Below are 16,496 nucleotides of genomic sequence, written 5' to 3'. Positions count from 1 at the left end.
ACTATTCTCTAGCTAAAGAAATTCCTCCTCATCTGTTCTAAATGGATGTTGCTCTATTTTGAAGCTGTGCCCTCTGGTCCTAGACTCACCCACTATAGAAACATCTTCCTTGCATCCATCTATCTAGGCCAGGTGTTCCCAACCTGAGGTCCACAGTCTCCTCAGTTAATGGTAGGGGTTCATGGCAGTAGAAAAAAATGATTGGGAACCCCTAATGTAGGCCTTTCAGTATTTGATAGATTTCAATGAGATCTTCCCTCAGTCTTCTAAACTCGAGTACAGGCCCAGAGCCCTGAAATGCTTCTCGTATGTTAACTTTCACTCCCAGAATCATTCTAGTTAGCCACCTCTGAACGTTCTCAAATGCTAGTACATCCTTTCTTAGACAAGGGACCCAGAACTGCTCAACATACTCCAAGTGTGGTCTGACCAATTCTGTATAAAGCCTCTGCATTAAATCTATGATCTTGTATTCTGGTCCTCTTGAAATGAATGCTAACATTGCATTTGCCTTCCTTACCACCGACTCAGCCTGCAAGTTAACCTTTAGGGAATCCTGCACTAGGACTCCCAAGTCCCTTTGCGCCTCTGAATTTTGAATTTTCTCCCCATTTAGAAAATAGTCGACAGACTGAACTGAGAAAAACCTGAGACCGGATTCTGTAGAAGGGAGTCAAACCCATAAAGGATACACGGCAACGCCAGCCATTTATGCCACTTAGCTGCTATATTGTTTTCATTTCTGTGAATAGCAATATTTTGTTATGCACATTGCTTTCTTTTGTGGAAGGGATACAGACTGGAAAAGCTTTAAATAGTCTGAAAGTTTAATTTCTAGGCTGTGGTGCATACAAAATTGATTTGATTTAACTTCCTCTGTTCTGAATTTCATTGTAGCTATCAAATTACTGTGATGCATTATTCACGATTGCCAGGGCTGTAAGTTAACCTTCATGTTGTACTTATTTGGTGGTAGTGTCATGGCAGATATTTTCCTCTAGCAGCAAAGCTAATCAGGATCAAAGTGAAACATGTTTGCAATAACAAACTTGTTTTAAATCATATTTCAGGGTTCAATCAGGCAGCATGTAGGACTTGCACATGAATAATTTTTGCATGGTTGTCCAGTGGCTCTTACCACATCCTAACAGGACATTGGATAGAGACATGATTGGCTTTGAGTGAACCATTCTATATTCAAGTCCTTTGTTAAACTATGGAGAGCAATCCCTGAATTTGTGGTATAAGGGTTATTGCAGTTTTTAAAAAAAAAATGCTGTCATGTTTGTTAAATTAATAATCTTAAAAATATTCCAGATTTTAAAAAAAACACTCTCAATCATGGGCTGTTGTTTGTCCCTATTGCACATTACAAAATGTGCCATTAACGCTGTAATTGAGTGCAGTAGAAATTTGTCTCCTTAATCACCAAACATTTGCAATTGGGAGGATTACTTAAGTTCAAGAAAAGGGTTGTAGGCCTGAAATCAGCATCCAAAACAACTTCAAAATAATATGACCGATGTACATGACTACTTAATAAGTACAGGTGTATGAATGTTTGAAAGTGCTTGTAACTGGAGTCAATGTGTTGTATTAGTTTTCTTTTAATGCTAATTGAGGGTACCAAATATTGTGGAAAACAACAGCCTTGTGTGTAAAACTGTAATACTTGGTGGAAAATAAGGAAAGATTGCCTTTAAAGACTAATGTGTCAATTTGAGGATTACTTTTGTTGATGTTTCTGCTCTTTCAGGATAAAAGTCAAATCTTCAAAACCTAAAATTGGGAATTTTAGGAATGAATAACATTTGCAATCTTGTGAAGGAGCAGGATTTGTTATCATTTGGAAAGAGTGTGACAATGTATTTCCTATAATAGGACACCATAACTGTACATCACATTCCAAGTATGGTCTCACCAGCAACTTGTACAACTGCCACAAAATATTCCTACTCATAACTCAGCCCTTACTGAAGGCCAGCACACAATGCTGTCACCACAGTCTACCTGCATGGCTGCTTTCAGTGAATGTGCACTTGTATTCCCTGGTCTCTCTGCTCCACACCACTTGTCAGTGCCCTGCCACTCACTGCAAGTGTCCTATCCTTGTTTTACTGTTCAAAATGCATCACCTAACTTGAGGTTCATCTGCCATTCCTCAGTCCATTTCCCAAACGAATCAACATCCCTTTGCAATTCATTGCCACCTGCGTCACTATCAACAAAGCACACTCATTTACTATCATCAGTGAACTTGCTAATTATGCCATGTCCATTCACTTCCAAATCATTTGTATACATAAGAGGTCCCAGCACTGATTGCTGAGACGCCCCACTAGTTACAAGCCTCCAGTTGGAGAACCAATCTTCAACCATCACCTGTTGAGCCAGGTCTGAATCCACCCTACTCTGATATTTCAGTTGCCATCTATTTTAATTGACCTTTAATACTAAAATCTGCATTTCAAAAAAGCCGGTTTTGTACACAGTATCTATCTGGAGGGAAATGGAGTACAGGGATTTGTAGTGTGAGATTATTCTTTTGCTACACCATGGTCATGGATGTTGAATTTCCTAAAAACTTTAACATCAAACATTGGGTTAATATAATTTTTAGTTTCAGCCTTCAAGATGTTTGAATCCTGTTTTGATCGGTGTGGTTTGATCTGAATTCTTGATGTGTGATACATCTGCCATTTTCTTGCCTTCTATTTTGTGAAGGAGGAGGCTCATTTTAAAAAAAAACACTTTGGTAATCTTCCTTAGTTGATATCTGTTTTATTACATTTGTGAGTTATGTAAATGTTTTGTGGAGCCACTAATGCCAGATGAAGTTTATGAAGTGATCTGAGAAACAATGTCACTGTGAAACCAGTTTGCTTACTTGTGTAGCACGGGTCCTCAGAGAAATTGTGTATCTGAATTTTAAGTAAGTTTTTGATGTCAGATGATCTTGAAGGAGGGAATATCATCAAACTGAAAGACTATCGGGGGCATTAAAGTTCCACAGGGCCTTTAATAAAGTGAAATGTTGTGTTCTAATGAAAGAAGCCCGAGCCTTTCTGGGGAATTGCTTCAACAGTTGCAAACAGATGTTTGGATATAAATATTCTAAGTGGAATTTGCTGTCTGATAAAATGAATATATTGTACTTCATGAGTAAAATGGATATGGTATTTAAAAAGGGCAGATTCTGTAGATTTTAATGGGATTTCAATCGGGCAACTAGTTTGTAATTTGTGTGTATTGAGGGAATGGATTTAGTAGCTGTAGCAGGTTTTAAACAGCTTCTTAATCCAAATTATTTATAGGAATGGAAATGCTTATCAGCAATTGTGAATGTTCCTGAAATCAAGTGAACTTGCAGTGGAAAGCATTGGCTCAATTTAATTCTAGCCAAGATGTTTATCTTCACCATTTCTTGCTCGAGCACTGTACTCTAGTTAATATTGGCAGTAATATAAATTGTATAAGCTATAATAGCTGAATTATTTCATCTAAAAGTAGTGACTAAGTGAAGAATCTTTACTCAGTTGGCACTTTATTGGTTACCTTATTAGTGCAAATAAGCCAATCTTGAGGCAGCAACTCAATTTAAAAAGCTTACAGATATGGTCAAGAGGTTCAGTTGTTCAGACCAAATATCAGAATGGGGGGAAGAAATGTCATTTAAGTGACTTTGACTGTGGAATGATTGTCAGTGCCAGACAGGAAAGTGGCAGACAGAATGGTTCGAGTATCTCAAACTACTCATCTCCTGAGATTTTCATGCGCAATAATCTCTAGAGATTATAGACAATGCAGAACATCCAGTTTTGTGGCAATGAGGTTATCTATTAATGAGCGGGGTTAGAAGAAAATAGAGTAGTTCAAGCAGATAGGGAGGTAACAGTAGCTCACTTGAGAACTTGTTACAATAATGGTGTGCAGATGAGCAACTCTGAACGCAGAACATCGAACCGTGAAGTGAATGGGCTGCAGCAGCAGAATAACCCCATCAGGTTCCACTCTTTTACTTTATAAAGTGGGTATTGAGTAGATCGAAAGTTTCTGTTTCTAAACGTGGGAAAACTAAGGTAGTAAGTTCAGATCCCAAGTTGCAGTGAATGAAAGTTGTAACTCTCTTAAGACCAAGGATTAAATGTTGGTATGCAAATTCTGATCTTTGAGTATAACACCAGCATGAAAATTCAAGAATGATGTCTGTTAGTATAATTAAAACTTTGTGGCAATGTATTTCATCTTGAATCAGAAAAAGATAGTTGGCCATTTTTTGAAAAAAATCTAATCAAACAAATTTACCTGGTTAGATTTGGGAATGTTGCATGTTGGTAAGTTAAATAAGTAATTTCATCAGTTTCCATTTTTTTCTCTCATTAAGGTTAAATTTCAAAACAATGTAACAGAGCAGTTGTCGGTGATCCATCGGTTACAAGGTAAGAATCGTTTGGCCAACAGTAAACTTTAAGATTTTATTTGACAGTTTAGTTTGCAACCCATAACTGATATGCTTAGGAAAAATAATATACCAACAATATTCCCAGTGGTATAGTGACTAGTAGCTTTATTTCACAAAAATATAAACAAGCAGTTATCTTTAAAAAGAGTCTGCTATTGGTGTCAATTAAATTATCAGTTTTTTTTCTGGAAAGTTAATGAGTTTGTGGTCCCTTAGAGAGGAAAATGTACTTGAAGTACACTGCTTAACTTGAACTGTCCTATAGATGACACCAGAATTGCAATAACATAAGAATCTGCAGGTGCTGGAAATTCAGATTAATAGACACAAAGTGCTGGAGGAACTCAGCAGGTCAGGCAGCATTTATGGAAAGGAATAAACAGTCAGCATTTTGGGTTGAGACTCTTGGACAGGATTTTGTGTGGCCCAGAATTACAATAGTGGTCTTTCTTGGTGCCCCCTTGGCAGAAAATGCTACCTCATCTCAAAAGCATGGCTGGAATGGTTTAAAATAAAACCTTTTAACCTGTAGATTATGTCACTACTTCGTATCAACACCATTCACTCATTGAATGTGAACAATATATTTTTCTACTTTACACTCAACTGTTAGATCGTTGTCCACTGATCAATTTTTGTTCCTTTGCAGCTTAACCTTTCTCCTTTTCGCAGCTTAATATCCTACCTATTTTTGTGTGAACAGCAAGTTTAACATCCCTTTAGAGTGTTCATCTGTCATTTGTATAAATTGAAAAATGTTGAGACCCCAGTACCACACTGGGGTATAATGCACCACACATTGTCTTGGCAACCAGAAAGAAAAATGCATTTATTCTTACTGTTTTGTGTTAGCTAGCTAAATCTCTATCCACATCAATCATGAATTTTTATTTTCCTTATTAATGGTGTTAATCAAATGCCTTCTGGAAACCTAAGTACTCTATAGTACTTCTGCTAGTTTTCCTTTATCCACAGCTTATTACTTCAGAGAGCCAATAGGTTGATAAAACATTTTCATAAAACTGAGTTAAGTTAGGCTGACTGATTACTTTGATTTTTTTTTAAATACCCTGGCATAGCGTACGAGACAGTTTTCAGTATTTTCGCTGAAATGCTAAGCTAACTGTATGCAGCTGTTTTCCTTATGGCACCCTCGCTTTATGAATAAAGGATATACATTAACTATTTTTTAAAATTAATTGGATCTTTCTGAACTGTGAGGAATTTTGTGAAATTAAAACCACTTTGTCAACTATGTCGGTAACAAAGTCCAAAACCTTCAATTCTATTTCAACAATTCTGTATGATTATTAGTTTTCAATTCAGTTTGTGCTAGCTCTTAACTAAGTTCTTGACTAAAGTTTTGGGTAAATGAATTCATCATAGAACAGTGTTTGTTTAGTTTCTGTGCTGTTTCGTCCATGTGACAGTGCCCATGCTTAATTACAACAAAGTGAAAATATTACAGTTAATATAACTAAAATATATATTTTAAAATATATTAAAATATTAAATGGAAATAAATATAAAAGCCTGATCTTGTTGTCCTCATCAATGCACGTTGTTTCCTCTTTTTAAAAAATAAATAAATAAATAAAATCAGATTGGTCGGATAGGATCTGTTCTTGACAAAGCCATACTGACCATCTCTGATCAGTTTCAGCCTTTCTAAAGTGCTTATTAATCCTGTTCTCAGAATTCTTTCCTAATAATTTCCTTGCTACTGCTGTTGGGGTGACAGGTCTGCAATTGCCACGCTTTTATTTGCTGTCCTTGTTAAGGGGGTATGTTTGCCAACCTCGTCATCTGTAACCTCACATGTGGCCAGCAAAAGATTTTAAAATGTCAGTCACAAGCTATTATTCTCTTTGTTTGTCTCTCCCAGCAGACTGGGATAAATCTTGTTGCGATTTATCAGACTTTAAGCATGCAGAGTACTAGTTCGTTATTCGGTAACTTGCACTAGAATTTAACCTCTCCCTTTGCTGAATCTTCCCACTACAAAATCAGTTTCATTTGTGAATACTGATGAAAAGTAAACATTTCGAGCTCCATCTGTACCTTCTGTCTCCATACAGATTGCATATTGTCCTTCATGGGCCTTGCTCTTACATTATTCTAAAGCCCCTAAATTATTTGTAAAATGATTTTGGATTTACTTTGAACTTTCTCACCACATTTTGACTTTGCCTTACTAATTTCCTTTACGTGCCTCTGTACAGTTTTTATTACTCTTGTGCCTCCCCTGTCTGTGGTTCTCTAAACCTTTTCAGTTACTAATCCAACCCTCAAGGCCATTGATCATCTCCCACTACCTTTGGTTCAGTGACTTGTCCATTTCAGTTGAGGTTAATAAAACCATCATCATGTCATAACCACCCTTTCAAATGTATATCTGTGTGGTACCATGAGAGAACATTGTTTTGGAAGAGAAGAATTTGAAGTTCAAGTTTATTGTCACCTGACTGTACATGTATACAATCAAATGAAATAATGTTCCTCTGGACAACAGTGCACCCACAAAACATGCATCACACACAGTATATAAAATACATTACCACAAGTAAATTATTAAAATATAATTCAAAATATATTTAGTGTGCAGAACATGTAAGCTAGTGGTTGCCAACCTTTTGAAGCCCAAGATCCCCTACCTCGCCCTGAGTGAAAGGCAAGATTGACCTACTAAATCATTTAGACACACACGCACACCGGGCAGAAGGGTCTGGAAGTGGAGCCTCGCAGCCCCGGAAGCAGTCTCTCTTTGCAGGTGGCTTTCTGTGGTGGGAGTGTTGCAATGTTACCATTATTTTAATTGGTATTACTTATTTTTATATTGCTCACATTACAACAGTTTTAATTCTGTTTCCTTATTTAGTCTTATTTCAGCAGGAAAAATAAATGAATAAATATTGACTGTTGCACTCAGTGTGATGACTAGGGCCGAATACTTTCTGCTCGTTCCCTGAAATTTGGCTCAAACTACAGATGGCCAGTTTGAGACCGTCTGTGAGGTGTCTGTCAGTAAGACAGCTCCTGTACTTAGATTTAATAATTTTCATCTGTTTCAGCACAGCGCCCTCGCAAACCACCTGACAGACTGAATATTTGAATGGACAGTTTACTTTGTTAGATTGAATATCGAATCTGCCACGTTTTCATGTGTTTTGTATTGGTAAACTCTTACTGAGACACTAGTATAAGTTTCAGAGGTACGCAAGCTCATGACACCACTGTTTTTTGTTTCCCAGTTCTTTTACATTTGGGGAATGTTGGAATTTAAAGGGGGAGAAGTGTTGTAATGTGAACATTATAAAGGCAAGTCGATGCCAATTAGGATAATGGTGATGTAGCAGTGCTCCCACTGTGGAGAGCTGTTTGTGGGGAGAGCTTGTTTCCGGGTTGCAGGGTTTTGCTTCTGGTCTTTTCTGCCTGGTGCACATCTTTCATTTTTTTTTCCCCCTGGATCTACTGGAGAAAGTCTCAAAGATCGACCAGTCGATTGTGATTGACTGGTTGGTGACCACTAATGTAAACAGTACAGTAAACAGCTCACTGTCCTAATGACAAGATCTCTGGTGGCAGAGCATTGAATAAAATAGCAGTATTTTGTACAGTACATAGTATTGGAGAAACTCAGCTGATCAGGCAGCATCTATGGAGAGGAATAATATTTTTTCATGGCCCCTCTCCTATCAGATCCCTTCTTCAGCTGTTTACCTCTTCTTATCACCTCCCAGCTTCTCACTTCATCGCCCTCTCCCACCCACCCACCTTTGCCCTCATCTGGTCTCACCTATCACCTGCCAGCTTGTACTCGCCTTATTCTGGCTTCTGATGCCTTCAATTCCAGTCCCAATGAAGGATCAAACAATGCTGCTTGATATGCTGAGTTCCTCCATAATGTTTCTAGGGATTATTTTGTATCTCCCTTACAATGTGATATATTCCAGATTGCTTCCACTTTTACTGGACTGCCAGAATTGATAGCTACTGCAATAAAGATGTACTCTACAAATATGAGTTTCTTCATTCTCAGAGATTCTATAGATGCTGGAAATCTTGAGCAAGAGTCAAAATGCTGGAGGAACTCTGCAAGTGAGGTAACACTAAGGAGAGGAATAAATGGCTTTTCAGGCTGAGACATTTCAATAGTACTGAGTTGAAGTGACTCAGCTCCATGTTGACTGTTTATTCTCCTCATTAGAAGCTGTCTGACCTGAGTTTCCCCATTCTGTTGGATTTCCTGATATGAGTGGTTTCTGGTTATACTCTTTCCCTGTGTGGAAACTCTCGGCTCATTCTATTCAAACTTATTTTAGCTTGGATTAGAGCTTTATTCCAGTACTGATGGAGGATCTCAGATGTGAAATGTCAACTGTTTCTCCTTCCACCAATGCTTAACCACCCCCAGCCTGCCGAGTGTTTCCAGCACTTGCTGTTCTTAAAATATTGTAGTCCACTCAAATATTGTGTCCATTCACACCTGCTATAGATGGTAGCAACTATCATTCCACAAGATTTGATTGCTTTTTACATTCATGATGCATGTGGAAATATTTACCAGGGCTAAAAGTGCTAAATGTGTGTCCTCTTAATTTCATTTGACAAATATTTTTCTTGTGGTAATATAACTGGTATGATATATCCATGCAGAGAGGATTTCTGCTCCTGCTCTGGAAGGTTTGGGATGGAACTTAGAATAAGAGCAAAGCAAGTGAGGAGTAAGAATATTGTAGAACATTGTTTCCCAAACTGGGGCCCATGGCATAAGTAAGGTTGGGAACAGGCAGGTCCAGTTGGTAGAGCAGAGAGATGGGTGGGGAAGCATGAGTTGGCTGGGAGGCGTAACTAAGTTTAATTTAATACAGGAGTCTCACTCAAGTAAGAAGCTCAGAGTATAGATGTTCAGAGCCCATGATAAAATGTTGCTGTCACAGGAACATAGTTGAGGGAAGGGCAGCTCCACCTCTTGGGCTATAAAAGTTTTAGGTATGACAGATGGAGTACAAAAGTAGAGGAAATGTTATTTATGCTGCTGCTCCAGGAAGTTAAAGGAATAAAAGTTAGATTAGTGGGGCTAAGATTCTTCCTGAAAGAGATTTTGCATAGCTGTTAGCCACTTGTAGAGGTTTGTAAGATTGAGGGCTGATTATCTACTTTATGCAGCCTTTTTCCCACAGTGGGGAGGGGGGGAAGACCTGAAGGGCAACAGAAATCAATGCTTGGGTTGAGGGTGGTGGTTATTTGGAGCAAGCTGCCATAGAAAATGGTAGAGATAGAGGCAGATACAATTGGTATCTAAAAGATATTAGGACAGAAGAGGAGGGGATGCAATGCAGGAAAGTGTCATTAGCATAAATAGGCAATGCAGTCAGCATGGATGATTTGGGCCGAAGGGCCTTATTCTGAGCTGTACATCTGTGATCAATGTAGTATATTTAATCCATCTGAAGTATATTTCTCTGTGACAGAGCAACTCACCGAGTTACGACAAGAGTTCATTAAGCAGGATGAACAGCTTCAGGAGTACCGGAGAAATTCCACAACCTTGGAGAAGAAATTAGAATATGAGAGGTAAAATCTTGATGTTTTTCTCATCCTTCAACATGGAATTGACAATTGAAATTGAGCTGTCTAAATTAAATGAAAATAGTTGAAGTGACCCTTCAAATCATATGAGATTCTGAAGATGCTGGAAATCCAGAGTAACGCACACACACAAAATGCTAGAGAAACTCAACAAGTCAGACAGCATCAGATATTAGTTCTTACCCAAAACATCGACTCATCCCTTTCATAGATGATTAACAGGGTTTGCAAGAAATCCTTAGAGGATTAGCAGTGTCTCTTCCACCCATCTGCTTAGCAGAGCCCTTGGTATTGTCAAAGATCATTTCCCTCCGTTCCATAATCTCTTTGACACGATACCATCAGGCAGGAGGCACCTTAGCATGAGGACAGGCTGTTAGTATGGGAAACAGCTTTTTCTGCCAGGCCATGTGATGACTGAACTCCCTGCCACCACCCAATTCTCATCACTTATGAAGAGCCTGTAGCATTATAGTGTTTATTTTTTAACTTGTGCCAGAAATGCACTTTGTAAATGTCATCTTCTGGAATATATTATCTGTTAAATTTGTGGTAATATTATTGTCTTGTGTATGAGTTATACAGTGTCATGTAAAAATATTCATGAGTATCGCAACCAGAGATTTTGGATAATTTAACTGAGAATTTTTATTTGTGAATCACATCCTCCTTTTATCAGAGCCCAAAAAACAGGGAAAATTGTTAAGTATGATAAACAGAACTGCTGACATTTCAAAGTATTCATCCCCCTTTGCTGTGTACTTAGTTGAATAGCTCACAGCTATTAAGGTCAGTAGTTTTTTAGATAAGTCTTTATCAGCTTTGCACAATGTGATGGAGCAAGGTTTGCCTGGTCCTCCTCGCAAAATTGCGTAAGGTGTGCTAGGTTATTTGGGGAGTGGCAGTGGACAACAATCTTGAGGTCTTGGCCAGAGATGTTCTGTTGGGATAAGGTCAGGAGTCTGACTGGGCCACCCAAGACATAATTTTTTTTATTTAAAGCCACTCCATGGTTGCTCTGGCAGTTTGCTTTGGGTGTTTGCCCTCCTGAAAGACAAACTTCCTCGTCAGTTTATGCTCTCTGCCAGAGGCTCTCTATTTCCAGCATTCGTCCTCCCATCAAACCTGACTAGATATTCAGTCCCTGCTTCTGAAAAGCATCATCTTAGCATGATGCTACTAGCCCATACTTTGCAGTATTAGATTTATGCCATATGTACTGCTTGGTTTTGAGGATAAAAAAATTCCACTTCAATCTCATCCAACCACAAGACCTTCTTTCCTATCTTTACAGTATCTTCTAATTGATACTTTACAAAGTATTTATGGGCAAGGATATGCTTTTTTTAAAGCCAGGGCTTCCTTGCTACACTTCCATAAATACCTTTATTGTGCAAGGCCTTAGAAATTGTGGAGCCATGCACTTCATCTCCAGTTGTAGCTGTTGATTCCTGCAGCTCACTCAGTGACTGTTGGCATCACAGTAGCCACCTTCTCCTGTGACAAAGTTTAGGGTTTGAGGCAGTGTGGCTTTGCTTTCATATTTTATCCACTTTTTCATGGTGGACCACACTGAGCTCCAACACTGTTCAGTGCCTTTAAAATGCATAAAAACATTATTAATAACATTTTTTGGGGGTAAATTGTGGTGAACTATCATTGCAAACGACGAGGCGAGTGAAGGCAAAGTGGACTTAAGAGTTGAGACTTTCTGGTGCGTTGCAAAGTTGGAGCGTTAGATGTTTATGATGGTGTTGAATTCGCAGATGGGGTTGGAGTGAGTGATTCAGTGAGAAATCAAGGCGGATGAGTTTTGGTGCCCGTACTGGGAGCGAGGTCAAATCTATCTAAGCACTAAGCTGATTTGAAAAGGTTGAATGACTTTGGGCTGGTGGCGAGGTCTAGACCCAGAGTGTATCACTGCAGCAGGGCCCGGGTCCTAGTGCACGGCATGATCTGTTGTTTGGATGAGTTAAACACTGGCTGGAATGTTGGGACCAGAGGTGAGAGTTGGGCTGATTCCACTCAATCTTCAGCAATGTTCACTCTACTCTCCGTAGTGCTGTCTGTGAGACTGCTTTGGCTGCTGTGCACATTGTATCTGTGAGCTTCTCCGCAATTTGCCCTGTTCTATGATGAGCTGAGATCAAGGCTATGGGCCTACTCCACCTGCTCTGGAGTTCAGGTCTCTGGGCTCAATTTAGCTTAGGGTGCTGTTGCTTGCTCTTATTGTTTGTATGATTTGTTTTTTCCCCCTCTCTGCGCATTAGGTGTTGGTCTTTTTAAATTGGGTTCTTTTGGGTTTGCTTGTGGCTGCCTGTAAGCGAATGAATCTCAAGGTTGTGTAATTTATACATTGATAATAAATGTACTTGGAATCATTTGAATCCTTTGTAAGCTTCCCCTGATTTGTGCTTTTGTTACATTTTATCTGACTGTCTTGAGTTATCTTTTGTCTTCATTTTGGTTTGGACTGTTGAAAATCTACCGTGCTGTTCGACCTTACAGAGGATATTTATTATGAATTCATTGAAAACAGTGATCCTCCAATTTTCTACATCAACAAATTGGATGAGGTGGTAAAGTGTTGTACAGTATTACATCTGAGCAAAGTTGGTAGTAATTACAAAGGGAATGAATACTTTTGCAGCCTCAATTTTGTTTAAGTAAATTGACAGATTTGGGATTTTTTCTTTTGATTTGACATGACACAATGTTTTGTAGATTAGCGCAGAACAATACCAACTTCAATATATTTAAGTTTAGAAAATGAGACAGGAAAATTTGAAAACAGTTGTGGGTGCTGAATACTTTTTCAAGGTAACCATATGTGGGGTAGGCTCTTCGAGTCTTATCACCCCAGCAAACTCAACTAACCCTAACCTAAGCATGGGACAATTTACAATGATCAGTTATCTTATCCGGTATGCCTTTTAGACTGTGGAAGGAAACAGGAGGACCCGGAAGCTTTCCACCCTTAAGAATGGCACCAGAATTGTGCAGATTTCAATGTTTTTGAAGTAAATGGGCCAGATGCAGTGATCAGAATCAAATTTGTATAAATGTGTATTAAGAGTTTCTCTTTTAACTCTTTGAAATGCCCTTTTTGTTTCACTTAGTCTACTCTTGAGTTGGTTGCATTATTGTCCACGTGATTATTTGTCTTGTCAGCACCATAGCAGAATTCTAATTTGAGTTGCATTTATCCAGATTACCTGTCATTGTCTAATGTGAATTTATTCAAAGCTGCCAGCTGCTACATAGTCTTACATTGCCAGCATCTTTTTGAGTCTGCTATTTCTAATGGTTGCATAGCAACTAATGCTGTAATTTCATTCATGCAAAGCAGTGGAAAATATCAATTGCAAATCAATAACATGGATGTGACAATTCTTGAGCAGACAACCTGAAAATACTCACAATATAAATCTGACACCCAATATCTTCACGTAGATATAGCCATTTGATCTCTAAAAATGTAGTAAATAAAGAAGTAACTTTTACAATCTCTGCATTTTTAGGCAGTTATTGTGCAGCACCACACTATAGAATGCCAATAATCATTTTAGTGTCTTGTGAAACGTTGACATGTCAACAAAAAAGGGTTAAACATTTTAAATGGAAATGAAGAGTCTCGACCTGAAGCAGCGACTGTTTATTCCCTTCTATAGATGATGCCTGACCTGTGTTCCTCCAGCATTTTGAGTGTTGCTCAAGATTTACAACATCTGCAGAATATCTTGTTTATTATTGTCTGCAGTGTCACTTTGTTACCTTGTAATGATATAAATACAGGAAGGTTTCTCTGTGTTCCTTAATTTGTCTCAACAGGGAAGTCAATGCATTACAACAAACTAACAGAATATTGGGGAGGTTTGATTCCTTGTTCATATTCTATAGAGGCTAAAATTTGGTATTACGAGATGAAGAACCCCTGTTAATATTATGCACAGCCTTCCAAGTAAGGAAACAGTTGAGCTGGAACTTCTGGCTGCCTTCTGTGTGAAAATAATCCCTTACTGGTTCCTGATTAAAACCCATAAAATAAGGCCAGTCCTGGTCTCTGCAAACAGAATTTACAGGAGCAGGTATTGTGTAATTCAACACACTGGGCAATTTGCAAAAAAAGTCAGGCAGTGTGAAAATATTCCCCCAACATGTAAAGAGATAATAGACAATAGGTGAAGGAGTAGGCTATTTGGCCCTTCGAGCCAGCACCGCCATTCAATGTGATCATGGCTGATCATCCACAGTCTACCCCGTTCCTGCCTTTCTCCCCATATCCCTTGACTCCACTATCTTTAAGAGCTCTATCTAACTCTTTCTTGAAAGCATCCAGAGAATTGGCCTCCACTGCCTTCTGAGGCAGAGCATTCCATAGGTCCACAACTCTGAGTGAAAAAGTTTTTCCTGAACTCTGTTCTAAATGGCCTACCCCTTATTCTTAAACTGTGGCCTCTGGTTCTGGACTTCCCCCCCAACAAAGGGAACATGTTTCCTGCCTCTAGCGTGTCCAATCCCTTAATAATGTTTCAATCAGGTCCCTTCTCATCCTTCAAAATTCCAGTGTATACAAGCCCAGTCGCTCCAATCTCTCAACATATGACAGTCCTGCCATCCTGGGAATTAACCTCGTGAACCTACACTGCACTCCCTCAATAGCAAGAATGTCCTTCCTCAAATTTGGAGACCAAAACTGAACACAATACTCCAGGTGTGGTCTCACCAGGGTCCTGTACAACTGCAGAAGGACCTCTTTGCTCCTATACTCAGTTCCCCTTGTTATGAAGGCCAACATGCTTTCTTCACTGCCTGTTGTACCTGCATGCTTACTTTCAGTGACTGATGTACAAGAACACCTAGATCTCATTGTACTTCCCCTTTTCCTAACTCGACACCATTCAGATAGTAATCTGCCAACCTGTTCTTGCCACCTAAGAGGCTTTTGTCAACAGCATTGTTAAACTCAGCTGTTCCTGATGGTTATTTTCCTCCAAGTAACTTTGCCCTTGTAGTTTACGGTTCAAGCCTATAGATTGCCGGTTCTATTGTGTCAATTTGGGAACAATTTGAGAAGTCTTTATCTGAGAAATACTTTGGAAATGCAGATTAGTGTTGTAAATATTGCTTACATATCTTGGGAAATTGTTTTGCAGCCTGCAATGTGGTCAGCAGATCAGTGCACTAAAGGAGCAATGTGAAGAGAAAATCAAAACTCTACAGAGAGTGCACAATCAGCCTCCAAAACATGAAGAAGATACCAAACGAAACCAAGTAAGCTATGCTGAGAAAGATTAGAACATTGTTTTTATTGGTTCTGTTATATATGGGTGCATTTAAACTCATTTACTATGTAATGTGCAATTTTAGGTGCATTGATTGAAAAGATTCGAAGATTGGCTTTATTTGTCACATGCAGTGAAATTTATAGTTTTGCGTAAACAGCTTACACAGTCTGATTGGTCCAAGGGTAGTGCTGGGGGCAGCTTACTAACCCAAACCCTAACCGTATGTTTTAGCAATGTATAAGGAAACTGGAGCATGAGGGTGAAGCCCACATAGTCATGGGGAGAACAGACAATTTATGTCAACTGTAATATGGTCTAACATTTTCCGGTGTATCAGATGCTGAACCCTAAATTTGAGTATTCAGTAGATTTTGGAGCTTTACTGTAGTGTTTGCATTTAGTTAGGAAGGTAGGAATAGAAGATTACATCGAGTTAGCACATTTAGAACCATAGGGATGCCAGGCAGCATAGTTGAATGCTTTTCCTGCAAAGGTAGAGAGTCCTCCAGTGTCTCTGACTACTGCACCTGTAAGAAGCTTCTAATACTAAGGAGTTAGAGCTGGAACTGGATGAATTCTAGATCACTAAGGAGGCGGATGGGGTAATAGATAGGACATATAGAGAAATAGTTACAATCAAGGAGCAGGACACAGGAAACTGGGTGACAGGTAAGGGAAAGGGTTTAAAGAGCCATTGCAGAGCACTCCTTTGGCCATCCCCTCAACAACAGGATACTGTCGGGGGGGGGGGGGGTATGACCTAGCAAGGTCACAGCAGTCAGGTCTCTAGCATTGAGTTTGGCTCTGACTCAGAAGGGAATGGGAGAGAAGAGGCACACTTTGGTGATAGGGGATTTGTTAGTTAAGGAAACAGAAAGGGAATTCTTTGTGTGAGAACTAGATTCCTGGATTCCTAGATTCCTGTTGTCTCCTGGGTGCCAGGGTCCAGGATATCTCGGATTGAGTTCTCAGCATTCTTAAGACGGAGGGTGAGCAGCCAGAGATGGTGGTCCATGTAGTTACCAATGACACAGGTAGAAAGAGTGATGAGGTTCTGCATAAAGTTCAGAGTTAGTGCTAAGTTAAAAGACAGGACCTCCAGAGTTGTGATCTATCCATGCATGTGCTAGTGAGACCAGAAATTGGAAGATCAT

At 39.2% G+C, this 16,496-nt stretch overlaps 1 protein-coding gene across 3 annotated transcripts in view; it reads left to right on the top strand.

Annotated features, from left to right (window-relative positions):
• golm2 (golgi membrane protein 2) overlaps positions 1–16,496 on the top strand; it is an 83,875-nt gene that overhangs the window by 24,216 nt on the left and 43,163 nt on the right. For all 3 annotated transcript variants that reach the window (XM_059953039.1, XM_059953040.1, XM_059953041.1), the window contains exons 3-5: positions 4,385–4,439; positions 9,937–10,039; positions 15,211–15,328. In XM_059953039.1, the coding sequence (XP_059809022.1) occupies positions 4,385–4,439; positions 9,937–10,039; positions 15,211–15,328 (276 nt within the window). The remainder of the gene's footprint in view (positions 1–4,384; positions 4,440–9,936; positions 10,040–15,210; positions 15,329–16,496) is intronic.

The sequence above is a fragment of the Hypanus sabinus genome, chromosome 28 (genome assembly GCF_030144855.1).
Source record: "Hypanus sabinus isolate sHypSab1 chromosome 28, sHypSab1.hap1, whole genome shotgun sequence".
Classification (NCBI taxonomy): Eukaryota; Metazoa; Chordata; class Chondrichthyes; order Myliobatiformes; family Dasyatidae; genus Hypanus; species Hypanus sabinus.
This window is presented reverse-complemented; position numbering and strand designations above follow the sequence as displayed.